We start from the raw sequence: 14,974 nt of genomic DNA, 5'->3' as shown, positions 1-14,974 counted from the left end.
CCCAAATGGGATTCTGTGTCTACAGCCTTACTGAGGTCTGCTCTAGGTCAGAAAAAGGTTTCAGGCAAATAATTGTGTATTCTCTTCCAATCTCACCTTGAGCTCCCACGCCCGTGCTCTAAAACACAGCCTAATGGAGTTAAAAATAAATAAATAAATATATATATATATATATATATTTAGGAACAAATGAATCAGGAAAAGCTTTAGGAACACAGCTTGGTAGGCTATGAGAGGTTTTGTGAAATCAGGGTAACAACTTTGGTGCATTGGATTCTTATTAGACATGATGTCCTACTTCTTTGATTGGTAACATGTGTAAAGGGCAGATCAAGCATTTTTGAGTCCAACACACCTCATTACAGCCTTGATATCTTTCTGATAATCTGAAAATTAGTCTACACACAATTAACCCTAATAAATAAATGGTGTTTTAGCAAGAGGCACAACAAACTCCTTAAAACAGGTAAGATTGCTGGTGTAGAGGCGATGTTTTGCAGTGGCAATCAGCAAGTATGCGGGGGAATTATTCAGTGTTATTTTGTGGCATTACTAATATGAAGCATGATATTCACTTCGTAACACTGTGTTGAGAATATTGTGTATTAGAATCATGTATTACACTCGTGTCTCAGAAAAGGGCTCCACATGCACCAATAATGATTAGCTCTGTTGGCATCAACAACAGGAAATGTTGGAAGTTTATCTGAAACAGGGTCCTATTGCAGTTGAGCTGTAATTGATTATCCAGCAGATCAGCAGATATGGTTGCATGCATCACTCAAGCATAAGTTCAAGGATGGCACGATAATGCACAATGGCCTTCAATGCTGGGTTGGACGATCATAACTCGATTTCTATACGCATGCCGGTTACCTAACAAGTATTCTTCTTGGTTAAATATCTCAGTGGAGCAATACCTGTAGGACTTGATCAACATGGGGCAATAACAATCAGCTCAAAGTCACCAGTATGCAATGCACGCACGATGCTTGATGTGCAAGACCAATCATCAAGCTGTGGTCATCAGATGATTTTTGCAGCATTTGAATGGCCTATCATGTGTGTCAAATTGTAGTCAGTAGGCCTTAGCTAGGTGAATGCACGGCTCGACAAAAAATGATTAACTACGGCACAATGCAAACAGCCTACAATCCCTCCTATGCGTTGCATGTAAATATTTGTGAACTTGCCTAGCATTTCTAAGGCTGCTAGGCTGCTTAAGGTACGATCATGAATTACAAGAATCACTTCCCACAAAAGGCACAAGTAAGTTGGGCAAATTTGTATAAAGCATATAAACCCTTAACCAAGCTTTTTCCTAGTAAACTTAGTCTATCACGTGTAGAGGATATCAAAACAAAATCAGGCTACTTCAGATTGGAATCATTGGATAGCTAACTAAACTATATGTTAGTTGCAATAGCATACATTCACTGTTGAAAAAAATGCACACACTCCAAAGGGGACTTGGCTGAGGACCTTGCAGTTACTTGAGAGCAGAGCAAATTTTGACTATTTAATATATGTATACACTTGTTCCCCTGATACACTTAAATACATTTAGTCTCATAATCAAGAAAAGTGCAATTCCCCCTGTTAGAAAATGTCACCAGCATCAATAAACCCCACAAAGGGCTTTGCAAATTCTCATAAGAATTTTCCTCCCTTTCAAAGCAAGATTGGAGCAATGTGAAAAAGACACAATACTCAAAAAGGATTTAAAAGATGATAAAGCGTTGGATAGATTTAATGGAGGAGGATTCACGTACGCAACAAAAATAGCTTTGATTTAATGTCTGTTGAATTGAGATGTTTTGACTAGATGTTTTCCTTCCCTTTATTATTTCTTAGATGTATTTTCGGTTATGTCAACTCACAAAGTCTAAAAGCAACTAATTCATATCGCAAGTTTGCTCTTCCCCAAGTTAGAAAGGCATTTTTCCTAGCTAATCCTTACCCATTAATCAAAAACTAGTCCTTGCATAGCTATACTATTAGCTTTTATACTACTTTGTTTCTCTTCATTTATTCTTTCAGCTATCCACTCTATAATCAAGTCATATCCAAAGGGTTTATAAACTCACTTCCAACCCATAACCATACTCTTATTTTCAAGCAATAAGCACCTAAACTAAAATGTGATCCCAGTCCACTATATTTGTTCTATATTAGTGTGATTTCCATGTTTCTATAGACAAAAAGGCATTTTGCAGAAAGCCTGTTTTTCAATAATAATCGTTCCAATTTGGGTGCAATTTCAAGTCTCCAACACCAAATAGATGTATTTTCTAACCTGTGATTCTCCACCCTTCAACCTTATACAAATCGATGTTACTGATTTCTGCACAATTTACCAAAGCTAGTGCACTGCAAACACAATTGATCTCAACTCCATCCAAATAAATGTGTATTTTCACAATTCGTCTAAGGTGTTCAAAGGAACAAAATTTTCACTATATGGCATCAAAAAACCGAAAAATCATCCCGTTTTCCTGAAAGTACAGCATCTATATAACATTATTATAAGAAACAACCACAAAAAAGAAAAAAGAAAAAAAGAAAAAAACAGATAAAAGAAGTAAGCAAAGAGATCTGTACAGGACACTTATGAGTTCATTCAAGTAGCTCAGAGCTGAAGCAGCAAATTAGTCCACTCTACACAGGCGGTATGTTGGAGAATGAGAAACCCTTGTAACCCTTGTAGGCGTAGTACGCAATCCGTGTATAATAGAAACCCGGTATGAACAAGATCCCTCCCAATATTGCGAAGAAAAGCCCTAAAAAATTCAACCAGATTTCAATTAGACAGTTTAGAAGTAACAATTACGATTGAGAGACATACATACATGTATACATAGAGAGAAGCATATATATATATGTGTGTGTGTGTGTGTGTACCGTGACTTCTGTCGCCGCCGACCCTGTTGTAGGCCATGAGGATGCCGAGTACGATGCCTAGGGTTCCGAATACGAGAAGAGCAACGGCGAGAGCGATCTCCTTAATGGGAGGGCGGTTCTGGACGGTGTAAGAGGTCTCCATCATGATGTCCTCGTCTGATATAGAGAAGGCGTGGTCTACGTACGCCATTGATGATTTTGTTGATCGAATAGAAGGTCACTGGATTGTCGCCTAAACCCTAGATCTGCTGGAAGATTTATAGAAAATGGCTTGAAATGCAAGTCTAAATCCAAGACTTTTCAGAGCAGACAGTAGAAGTAGTAGATGACACGGCAATCGAGGTATAAGAAAGAGAAGGCAATCTTGTTCTTCCTCTTGATTGTGCGTAATGCGCACCACCGTAATAATAAACAACAATTAATTAAGTCTGATATTAGTTAGGCCTATTGCATTAGATAACCGATTGCGTGGCAACAACGTTATACAAGTCAAATATGTTTATGTGAGAAGAGTATGGTATTTCGAGATAGTGGAGCCCGCTAGATCATGGATGGGTGGTAAATCCTACCACATAAGCAGTTTGACAGTTTGGTCTCGTGGCCAATATCAAATTTATCCCACCGTAAAAAAAATTAATTATTTTATAATACCATAAAATAAAATTATATGACGCAATTAAAGGTGATAGTTTAATTTAGTCCAATAAAATCAAGATAAATTGTTTTATTAATTTGTATAATATATTATAAATAAATTTTGATGCGAACTTTCTTAGAATAAATTATAATGACTTTTCCGAAGTTTGAATTAATTGTAATTAAATCTAGGATTTGTCATTTTATTGCATCGACACCTCAATGTCAAATTTAATTATGATTTTACATATATACCCTTACTATTGTATTACTATTTACTACTAAAAATGGGCAAAATATCTAAATAAAAAATGACCCTTTTGCCCACTAATATTTGCCCAAAAAAATATTTTACATTTTTTCTATTTTTACTGTTCATCTCCTTCTTTCCTCTCTCCGTCTCTGCAATTCTCACCAAAGAACGTACGTCAATGACGAGGACGAAAACCAACACGCCCAATTGCAATCTACAAGCGTCTCATCCACTTCTACAACAACGTGACCTAGTATATGGAATAGGCAGCGACCATCGATGTCCGACATTAGCGAAGGAAAAAGGCGACCCTTGACGCCGAAAAAATGAAGAAACCAGGTCATGGAAGCCCGGACACGACACGGATTTCCCTTAGATTGCCGACATTGCCGTCACCGACAATAACGTGACAGCTCTTGAGGAACGCTATCGGAGCTAACCGCCACATCGCCATCGCTGTCTACCTCAGCGACGAGAGTGCCTTCGCTGTCAAGTGGATAATACAGAACTACCTCTGTCCAAGGACGGTATGATCCTCCTCCGCCTCTACGGTGCCGACTGGGGAGCCATCAACCTCTCCGTCCAGCGCCGACCAACTACTACTCTTTCTTTCTGTAACCCAGTTAATCCTTGCTCATCTGTTTCCTTCTCTGATCCGACCCCAATTTGGTAAACCTTAAGTAAAAACTGTTGTGTAAACCTACAAATCCCATTCTTGCTAGCCGCTGCAGACGCACTCACTTCTCCGTTCAGAAATGTTAGCCGGAACATCTATTGTCATTTTCAACTACCCCATCTTCATGTATCTTCTCCAATCCGAAACGTAAAAGACCATCAAAGCCATAGAAAAATCCCCAAAAGCACAATTACATTAATATTGTCACTCATTTACTCATAAGGGGTATTTTAGGCTACTAATGCATGATTATTTTGTTATTTCATGACACTTTAAGGGTAATATAGTCTTTTAGACTTAACTGACGGATATTTTGATCACTTCAACCATTTTTCTGACCAAAAAAACACTGTCCTGCATGTCTTTGCAAAAAAAAGCAAACCTCACAGAATGCCAAATTTCAGATTTAGTTGTAATTAGTTCAAACTAAAAAAAAGCTAATGTAATTCCAAGCGATTGGATACTTTTTTTAATATTTGTAATTTGTATATTATTGTAACAAAAAAATTCATGACAACCAACTTTATGGTTGGCATTACCATTTTTTATTTTTTTATTTTTTTTATTATTATTTTTTTTTTATCAACAATAATAGTGTCAGCCTCACCCTAAAGGAGAATATATTCGATGTGACACAAAAATATATTTGTTGTGTCTAGTGCATGAGTAATCAGAGCCTTCTGTTAACTCTGTGTCCTGTCCGATACACCCGAATACCATCCCCACTGGACACATGCAATGCTCCAATGGAACAATTATCAAGAAAATATCTAAATTTTTAGTTCGATTCCAAGTCCACTTTAGCCATTTTTTGTCTGTGAGGGGTCGGATTTTGAATCAGGTCTTCTCGGGAGTCACGGACCATTCCCGCTCACTTGAAATCATTTATTACGCTTGTAAATTTGAAATTCTAGAACATAATTTGTATGTATTCAACCTTACTTGTGCATAGAAAATGATTCTTATACATTTAATTTTGTTGCATCGGGCGTGAGAATTCTATTTTTATTCTTCCATAGAGTCTCATTAATCATGTATGAAGTGTGATCAAGGACCAAATGGTAATTTAGAACCATTTCATTTGCTCCTTTCTCTAATTCAGCTGATTGGACATGTTCTGGAGATAAGTGCGGGCCCTTATTAATTAACCCAATAAGGCTTCTTTCAAGCCCAAGACCACATCCTTTGGTCCAATTTTTCTTAAACTCAAACCCAATCTGGCCCACCTGGAGTTGTATATGACTGAAAAGGAATAATCCCGTGACTTAAAATCTATTCTGCCGTTAAAAGCTCGAGCTTTAAGAAGTCGCGCTCTTCAAATTCTGAATTTCTAGTTCTTAGTTTTTCAAAATGGAAGAATAGTGGAGATGGAGGGTTATAAGTTATCACACGGGCACTGTTGTGAGATTTTGGAATCCACTCCATCAACTCTGGTACAAATTTTATTTTTTCAGAAAAGTGTAAAAAAAAAAAAAAAAAAACAAAAAGACATTTTTATTGTTTGTTCTACCTGTCCCGTATTAAAAAAGGGCACGAATGAATAAGAAATTGAGAAGCTTCACATCTCCTGAAAGTAGTTCACTTCAAAACCCAGTGTTATGATATATAGGCAGTGTACACTGGAATGTAGTCGAAGGAAATAACAAAGGAGTACTCCTGTATAACATGCATATACAAGCCTTTCACAACAAATTATACTACTCCAGAAACGGTGTAATCAGAACATTAACTGATGGTTACTGATCAGACTTACAGACATAGGTAGGAGGGGCCTACTCAACACAGAACTAAATTTTGTAAACAAAAAGAATAAATAAAATAAAAATAATTCCAAGGTTAGTAGAAGTTTCTCATCAGTCTCGTCGTGTATACCGGTTCTCTTCCCGCAGTTGAAGTGTATATAACTAGACATGTTCTTCACCACAATTCCCGTCTTGGCTGTCCCCATTTTCTTTGCTCAGCTTAGATTTCTGTAGAGAGAAAGAAGATTGTCTGGAAGATGTTTTATTTGATTGCTGCTGCGACGGAAGCAAGTTGAGGTAAGTGTAGAATGACATGCCAACAAGAGCTGTAATTGCTCCACAGATGCTAGTGCTGCCTGGATTGGAACCGAAGAGCAGAAATCCTCCAAGAAGAATGACGCAAGTTTTGAACTGGCCGAGAACAACATGGGTGATCGCAGAGGTTGCCCTGCGTGGAGAGACAGATAGAGAGAGAACGCCAATTGATGGCACATTAAACAATCTTCTAAATGTTATCTCTGAAACGTGTGCATGAAAGAAGTCGAATTCCCTCAATATTGGAACTCAATGACAAGTAAAATGGAGTCAAGTGAAACATTATTTTGACTTCTAAATCATTTACAAGGGGAGATATGAATAACAATTGAATCGCCTTAAATCAAATTAAAAACAAATTATTTAAATAGAATAATAACTTATTTTGAAACAAAAATCAAAAGTAAAGATGGATAATATGCATGATCCTTCAATTAAAAATCCACGAAAAAATGAAGAACAGTATGAGGAAAAACTCTCAAATTTGGCTTCACCAAACTATCAAAGTAGTATTGCTACCAAACCTTCGTAAAATTAACTAGACATTTCAAGAGCAGAACCAAATTAAGCTCATTTCAAGAGCATAACCCTTCAAAGATCAATTAGCCAGAATCAAATTGAATGACCAGCATCAAGCTAGAATGCGATGAACCAAGTTGGCTGATTCCTTTACACTGGGAAGTAAGTTAATATCTTGGACGATACCAAGTCAGCAAGCTCGTTCATCTAGTATGACATCCAGACAACTGTGCCACAACTATTTAACTAATGCCCTCCACCCGGCCCAGCAGACATCTTTAAAGTGACATTTAAGGAAAGTGACCTGAGTTTTTAAGGACAACATTCTAAAGTTCTGAAACATTGTACTTTCACAGGTCTTGAGATGAAAATTGAGATATGAATAAAAATTTAACGAGTGACACTTACCCAAGTGCTAGAGCACCTGACCACTGAAGCAAAAAGCCGAGGATAGCAGAAATGCCAATGATTGATGAATTATAGAAGCTCCAGTCAAAGGAGAGGACACCTGGAGGATCAAGTGACGGCATCAAAATAACCAGAAAGAACAAAGTAATCGGTGTGGTCTTCCACATTAACCTGCACATTAGTTATGTATCTTAGATAAAAAGATGCCGACATGAACTCCTATAGTAGTAATAAAAATCAAGAACAGTAAAACCCAGCAAGTGGTATTCTTTGAGCTAGTCACATACGCTAGGGCAGTCCAGTTCTCCTGCTGTTGAAGATTGGACCATAGTATCTTATTGACTGCACTGGGTATTATCCACGCCACTGCTATACAAGCACCAAAGAAGTGGAATTGCAGATCGGTTACGGAGGCAACGGCAACACCAATGGATACTACCGCTAGTGCAAGCACCTGAAATATATCTTATTAAGATGGGCAAGGAAAAAGGCAACAATTTATTATTGTTAGATAGCGTATGATGTTCTTAAAAATTGGGTTTACTTAATTATCATACATAAAGAATTTTCATAGTTGTTATAATGCCAGTATAAAAATACAGAATCAGGATATTCGTACTTCACCCACCAAAAAGTGGGAAATACAAAACATTTACACTCAAGATCTCAAGAAAGGCACTTGAATGATCAGTTGCATTGAACAAATAAACATGATAAAATATTATAATGATTATATGGTTTCCTAATCAGAGGAAGATTTTCATGAAAGGTGCCAGAACTACACAGCAAAAATATATTTATGCGGGAGCCATACCCATATTGTATATGAATTGGATGTATCATGTAGCAATCAAATACTCAGAGAGTTATATTTGATAATGCTTAAATATACATAATTGGAAGGGCAACAAAAAGGTATATCTTCAATCTATTCCAGTACTTGCATAGGTCAGACTGTTACTAGATAATGGCCTTTTTAAGGACTTCATGACATAAGCTACACTGAACTGGTGTAGTCGTACTATCATATTGTAGTAATTAGGAAAAAAAATTTGGAATTCTTTAAGGAAAACAAAACATAAAAGCATAACAAAATTTTCAAATAATTAAAATGTATCTGAGAGAGGAAGAAGATATAGTAAGGTAATTCCTATCAAATTTGGCCCCAAGCTCCAAAGTCCACGTCCATGTAACAGAACCCTCACTCTTCTAATACAATTTTCAATGTTTGCAAGTTCGTAACATAGAAGAAATAATAGATTCATGAAAATTTTATGTGTTCCTATACATGACAATAAAATTGTTTTTTTTGTTTTTCACATGAACATGGAAGATTTAATAGATTCATGAAAATTATATAATTTCAAATACCACGACAATTATTTTTTTTATTTTTTTATTTTTTTTTTTCACATATACAAATTCTTATGTAAGACAAACAATTATATTGAATTTTTTATGAATACATACAAGCATATTTATGAGTATGTACTGTTGTGTCCCCATATCAGTGCCATGAATTTAAAAAAAAAAAAGAAAAAGAAAAGAAAAATTATTACATAAGTGCTTCATAGTATCCCTGTTCAGTATTTGTCTCCATGCTTCAAAAACAAGGGATATGATTTCAAATTGTTAGTTTCCAACTTATCGTTCTTGGAGGTTAAAAACTTATGGTTGTTGGGAAAGACCTCCAAGTAGGACCCATCTATGCTAAAAGTAAGTAAAATGATGCAAAATAAGAACCAATGAAAAGAGACAAAATTAGAACTAAAAGACCTCCAATCTACAACAGGTACATTATCTACGTGTCCAGTAGTGATGCCTATATGCCCACGGCCTCATGCTTCAATTCTTAGGCTCATATTACCATGTGGCAACATGCAATCCTCCATATAAAAAAAAATATGGAAAATTATGTATTATAAGAACCACTGGAAAGAGAAAAATTACAATGAAATGGCATTTTCTGAAAGGTAAAAAAAAAAAAAAAAACAATTCCCAAATTCTCCTATATACAACACAGGTACATTTTCTATGAGTCCAATAGTGATGCTTAATTGCTTACGTGCCCATGCTTCAGTTCTTAGGCTCATGACCACGTGGCAACATGCAATCATCCATATCCATGTTTTATTGCCCATATAGGCCAGATGTCATATCACGCACATCAGATGCTCATGATTTTTAAAATTTAAACTAGAATACTCATTTCATAAGCTAAAGAATAAATCGTTGTATTCAGAAATGTTGAAAATGGTAGGGAAGCCGCCCATGTTAGTATTTTAAGTACCACTTATATGCTAACCTCATATGAACAGAGATATCCAGAAAGTAGAATCAACATAGATTCCTTCCTCCATTGTAATGAGATCATCAGTCTGAAGATTAATCCATGTAGCAAGTAGTAAAGTGCAATCTATTTATCAAGCACACCCCTTAAAAGGAGCTGTTCCATGACGGACTCCATGCCAAATGCAACAATCCCTCAACATGCCCGGAAATGTGTTGAAAACTTGACGCGCCCCAACTTTCAGAATTTTATAATAAACTTTGACATTGCAAACATGGCCGTCACTGATCAAGTACTTAGCAGATTTTTTATACATGAAAATCATATAGTTCTGAAGAAATTACATATATACAGGAGAATAGTATCGTGCATGTGACAACTATTTTTTATACATGAAACCCATATAGTTCTGAAGAAATTATATATATACAGATCAGTTAAATTTCATTTTCCTTATGATTCAAAAATATTACTTATTATGCAAATGGTAAAACAGAAGCATCCATAAATTAACCAAAACCAGAAATTGAATATATAGATTATACTCCATGCTACTTCATCTTTACTAGGACTGACAATGGATTTTTTTATAAAATACTTTTACATATAAAAAGTAATAATAGTAATAAGTTAACCAAAACTGTAGTTACTATAATGAAAATTATATTTATCTATTGTGCTTATCAAAATATCCATGATGTGGTGTTGTGTCTGACCCTAAGTCCATGCTGCATAGAGTGCAACATTTATGAGGGTATCGAGAAATCAACATTTATGCCCCTTGGTAATATACTACTGCTTTGAAGATGTAACAAGTCAAATGTGGAAATGTTCAGAATATGAGGGTATCGAGAAATCGGATAGCTTAGAAAACAGAGACAATCCTCATAAAGAACTTTGGCTACAAAGTCTGTTAAGTGTAACTCATTCAAGTCTACTCCATGTATGTTGCATATAAGATACATATTTCGGATGTATACTATGGATGGATTAAGTAGTCAATATGCTGAGTTTCAGCTTTGAATGAATAGTAGCAAGGAAGATTTATGAATGGATATTTATAAATCTAGTACTGTTGCCCAATAAATAAACATTAAAGAAGAATTCATGTGGGACAACCCCGCACTAGTTTTCATGCTTGATTTAAATATGTTATCTAAAGAGAAGTTACCTTCTGGAAAGAAACTTTTTTCCGAAAGAGAATAAATTCAGCTAAAACAATTGTCGGGGTCACAGCAATCTTAGCCATCTGATAAAATCCAACACTGAAAATATAGAGTTCAATTAAGACATCAAACAAGTCAAAATGAGGATATTTAAGCATAGTAATTGGGGATTGTCATGTCTCACCTATTATACTTCAAGCTAACATTAGCAAGGCCGGTTGAGAGAGACATAACTATACCAAGAGCCAATAACGAAGAATATTTGGTTGCCTTTGATGGAGGAGATGCAGGAAGGATATAAAGAGCTTTTAGAAGCCCCATTAACAACCAGCTACATAGATAATGAATAAAAGTGAGGCAAATTGGGTAATTGAATCCAACTTTGCCAAGCACCTGAATTGAAAAAATAAAAAATTAAAAGAAAAGATAATGTCTAGAAAGCTGTTAAATATGATGGATGAAATGGGAGGATATTTAATTTTACTAACCAATTTGTTCATCAAGATAATACTAACAGCGACCAAAAAATTGAATGTAAGAGCAGCAGTAGGCCCCCATAAGAGTTTCTGTTGACGCTTTGCACTTCCAAAGAACCGGAATTCGCTGAACAAAGATGCCCGCAGTTCCTCCAGTGCTTTTCCTAAATTGACAGATGAGACATAACCTCAATTCATAGATAAAGGCAAACCAATGTGAAGATCATCTTAATAAAAACACGATAGCTGAAAAGTTCATTCCAGCCAATTATAAACTAACTAAAATAGCCTTACATCAATCAAGACTCGGCTGGACATATCCCAGAAGAAAATCGGTATACTGAATTTGCTATGATTTCCATTTTTCTTTTCGCAAGTAAAATTGATACGAATGTATTGAATTTGAGAAGCAAATCGGGTTAAAGAGTATGATATATAACTCTACTCCCGAAAGCGTCAAGCCTGTGGTGTGTCATGAAATAAAATTATGATTAAGCATATACTATCAACTGCACAAAAAATCTAGAAAGACCTAAAAAATATTAAAGAGACTCGGAGAATTCAGTGCATTCAAGACATATACCACAAACAAAAGAAATGTGTTCAAACACCCTACTTAGTACTCATGAAGATAACTAAGGGCCCGTTTGGCAACCACAGTCGCTTTGTGTTTTTGCATTGACAAGAAACAGAAGCAATGTTTCTGCTTTAGAGTGTGTTCAACACTATTTCGAAGCTTATTTGGTAACGTAAATTTTTTACTAAGATTTTTAGAAACAAAAATATGAAAGCGTGTTTGGTAAAAAGTGTCGCTAAGTTTGAAATTTTGAATGGCTAGTTAAAACGTTTTTTCGATTTTCTCTTTTTTTTTTTTTTTTTTTTTTTTGAACAGTAGTGCAGGAGCAAACAAAAGCATCATTTTGATGCTTTCGATTTTGGCCTCAATTTTGGAAGCGCTTCAGTACTATTCAAATGACAGCAAACAATACCAAACATGCTTTGTGCTTTTGCTTCGCTACCGTACACTAGCAAAAGCAAAAGCATTAGCCAAACATACCCTAAGTTTTTAAAACCTGTATTTCAGCAACTAAACTAAAATACAAAGTTCATACTCATTCAAATGAAAAAGGTAACCAGGGAGCCAGGAATGTTTAATTGGGGAGCCCAAAAAAAAAAAAATTCAACCTATTTTTAATGTATACTTTTAAATTATGTATAATCCGAGAAGAAGAAATGGAAAGAATTACAATTATTTCTTTAATTTTCCTACTATAATCACAATTAATACCATAAATATATACAATTAATACAGATTTCAAAAAAAATTAGGGGGGGGCAGCTTTAATTTTCCTACTATAATCACAATTAATAACCTAAATTATGTATTATTAACATAGGGAAAAAATTTGGGCTCCCTCCGCCCCTGAAGGTAACCAGAATTATCCGGGAAGACCATGCTTGGTTGCTTTTTAAAACACGATTCTCAAGAACTCAGAAAGCTTAAAATTATTTTAAGAGAACTATAGAAGACGGTTGTCTGAAAACAACTGTTTTTCAACGGAATTTTTTCAAAAAACAGTTTTTGAATCCTGACAACCAAACAGTTTTTTGATTTTCAGTTCTCAAAAAATAGAAAACTAGCAGGCCAATTTCTTAAACGGACCAAAGCCTTCAAGCACAGTGGCTAATCACTTCAGAAAATGCAGTTTTTTTCTACATTCTACTATAATAGAAATACAACATTAATTGATAAATCATGTTTGTTACTATCATTTCTTCATCTAATTTTTTGTCTTCCCAAAGTAAATAATGGGCTACCACAACACATCTATAACTAGCCAAAAACACTTCACATAATTTCAAATAAAAGGTAAAAATAAGAAATTGAAATCCAAAATCAGACCAACAACCAGAGAACATTAAAGTCTTCTTCATAATTCACTTTCCATTGCTCAATCAGATCATTCAAATCTAACAAACCCTTGACTACCCCAATATACGAAGTGCAAGAAACAAGCAGACAAATAAATCCACCAACAAAAGGAAGACAACTTTTGCAACTTTCCACACAACTGCATTGTAAAAACGAGACTAATGTGGGAAAACCCACAAATCCTAACCCCAGAAAGTGAGAGAAAATATGGAGTTAAAAAAAAATTGGAAAAAAAGTAGAGAACATGTGAGTATTGAAAATACCTCTTTCACCAGCATCACTGTCCTTGCGCTTGAGAATTTTCCTGACGTCTTTTCTGGTCAAGAAATTGAACATTTTACTCCTCACAGCATTCCCCTTTCACTCCAAAACCCTAGAGAAAAAATTATAGCAATGGCTACACCTACGCGAGTCGAGTTCTGCACAAATCGGACTGAAGAGAGAGAGAGAGAGAGACAATAGACCAACCTCGAACCCAATTAGTAAAGGTGAGTTACGTGAGTAGGTTGGGGAGCATCGATTTAGAGAGAGAAAATGTAGAGAGAGAGAGCTTGTGAGAGAAGAACACGTGGAGCTGTGAGAGAGCGGTGATGGCGGAACATAGAAGTTTGTCGGCAGATTGAAGAAAAAGGAAACGTTAAAGGCGGAGTTATCCGAGGAATGCTAGTTGAAAGAGAAACTCTGCAAATCATATTTTAAGAAAAAGTTTACTTTAATTATGAAACCTAAAAATAATACTACTACTGTTTTATATTATTCATTTTCTAAAAATGATATTCATACTTGTATTATACTTTATTTTCATGTCATTTGAATCATTTAATAAGTGAAATAATAACATTGCCTTCTAAAAGGTGGATTATATAAATAATTTTTAAGAAAAATATTTGTGGAGTGTGTGAACACAGTTTTAAAAAATAATGTGAAGTGAAAATATTTTTATTTTGATGAAAAACAGTTGTATTGTAGGTGGATGAAAAGTATGCTGCAAATGTTATCATAAATAATTCAATTTAAATTATTTTTAATTAATATTACATAATTCTCTAATCTGAGTTTAAAATTTGAAATATTAGACGATTGCTTGGTTATAGTGCTATACAACTCATTAATTGAATCTTTTCTATTTATTTAAAAATTAAAAATAGTAACTTTTTAAGTACAAATTTGCCCTTTCAAATTTGGTCATTCTTCCATATGTATGTATATTTAACTTTTGCGATAAATTACCAGACGTGTATATAGATATATAAATATAAATTTCAGCCGTAAATACTTTCCTTTTCTTTTTCTTTTTTTTTTCTTCCCAGTGGATTCTTTCCTTTTTATTTTTTTAATCGTTTTTAATGATCGTTTATCTATATACGTGTGTGTGTGTATATCACCTGCTTTATGTATTCTGTAGTACGATCACATCACCAACATACCTCTCCCTTTTTTTTTTTTTTTTTTTTACAAAGCTATCACCATCTCCCTCTCACAAAATAACTATGAGTCAGTACAATTTTACTGCAAGTAAAACTGACGAAGAAAAGGCCATGAAAGATTTAAATATTGAAAGGGTAATTTTGTCTTTAAAAAATTATCATATTTAATGTCCAAATAAATGAGTCATGCTATTTAACCTACTATTTTATAGGGTCTGTGACTAAAAATATA

At 34.8% G+C, this 14,974-nt stretch overlaps 2 protein-coding genes across 4 annotated transcripts; both read right to left on the bottom strand.

Moving 5' to 3' along the window:
* Positions 1-2,422: 2,422 nt before the first annotated feature.
* LOC132276928 (uncharacterized) lies at positions 2,423-3,298 on the bottom strand. The gene is made up of 2 exons (XM_059778579.1): positions 2,902-3,298; positions 2,423-2,780 (listed from the first exon to the last, which is right to left on the bottom strand). The coding sequence occupies exons 1-2, from the start codon at positions 3,089-3,091 to the stop codon at positions 2,659-2,661; spliced, it is 312 nt and encodes a 103-aa protein (XP_059634562.1). The 5' UTR covers positions 3,092-3,298; the 3' UTR covers positions 2,423-2,658.
* Positions 3,299-6,029: 2,731 nt separating this feature from the next.
* Positions 6,030-14,009, bottom strand: LOC132276926 (nucleotide-sugar uncharacterized transporter 1). Of its 3 annotated transcripts, XM_059778577.1 has the most exons (8): positions 13,579-14,004; positions 11,677-11,844; positions 11,395-11,546; positions 11,091-11,299; positions 10,912-11,005; positions 7,738-7,904; positions 7,451-7,621; positions 6,030-6,656 (listed from the first exon to the last, which is right to left on the bottom strand). In XM_059778577.1, the coding sequence occupies exons 3-8, from the start codon at positions 11,404-11,406 to the stop codon at positions 6,371-6,373; spliced, it is 939 nt and encodes a 312-aa protein (XP_059634560.1). In that variant the 5' UTR covers positions 11,407-11,546; positions 11,677-11,844; positions 13,579-14,004; the 3' UTR covers positions 6,030-6,370. The 3 variants fall into 3 exon arrangements, with proteins under 3 accessions (XP_059634560.1, XP_059634559.1, XP_059634561.1); XM_059778576.1 differs by lacking the exon at positions 11,677-11,844 and having other exon boundaries at positions 13,579-14,005; XM_059778578.1 differs by lacking the exons at positions 6,030-6,656; positions 11,677-11,844 and adding an exon at positions 6,928-7,346 and having other exon boundaries at positions 13,579-14,009.
* Between the last annotated feature and the right edge of the window lie 965 nt (positions 14,010-14,974).

The sequence above is a fragment of the Cornus florida genome, unplaced genomic scaffold (assembly GCF_030987335.1).
Source record: "Cornus florida cultivar Cherokee Brave unplaced genomic scaffold, ASM3098733v1 CherokeeBrave_3.0.0_Hap2_Chr10, whole genome shotgun sequence".
NCBI lineage: Eukaryota > Viridiplantae > Streptophyta > Magnoliopsida > Cornales > Cornaceae > Cornus > Cornus florida.
The sequence above is the reverse complement of the archived record's forward strand: the minus strand, read 5'-3'. Positions and strand labels throughout refer to the sequence as shown.

Coding starts and splice junctions, on each gene's coding strand:
- LOC132276928 (XM_059778579.1), bottom strand. CDS start 3,091: ATGGCGTACGTAGACCACGCCTTCTCTATATCAGACGAGGACATCATG. Junction 2,781..2,901: donor CGGCGGCGACAGAAGTCACG/GTACACACACAC, acceptor TGAATTTTTTAG/GGCTTTTCTTCGCAATATTG.
- LOC132276926 (XM_059778576.1), bottom strand. CDS start 13,651: ATGTTCAATTTCTTGACCAGAAAAGACGTCAGGAAAATTCTCAAGCGC. Junction 7,905..10,911: donor AAAAAGTTTCTTTCCAGAAG/GTAACTTCTCTT, acceptor GATATATTTCAG/GTGCTTGCACTAGCGGTAGT. Junction 6,657..7,450: donor TCAGGTGCTCTAGCACTTGG/GTAAGTGTCACT, acceptor CTCTCCACGCAG/GGCAACCTCTGCGATCACCC.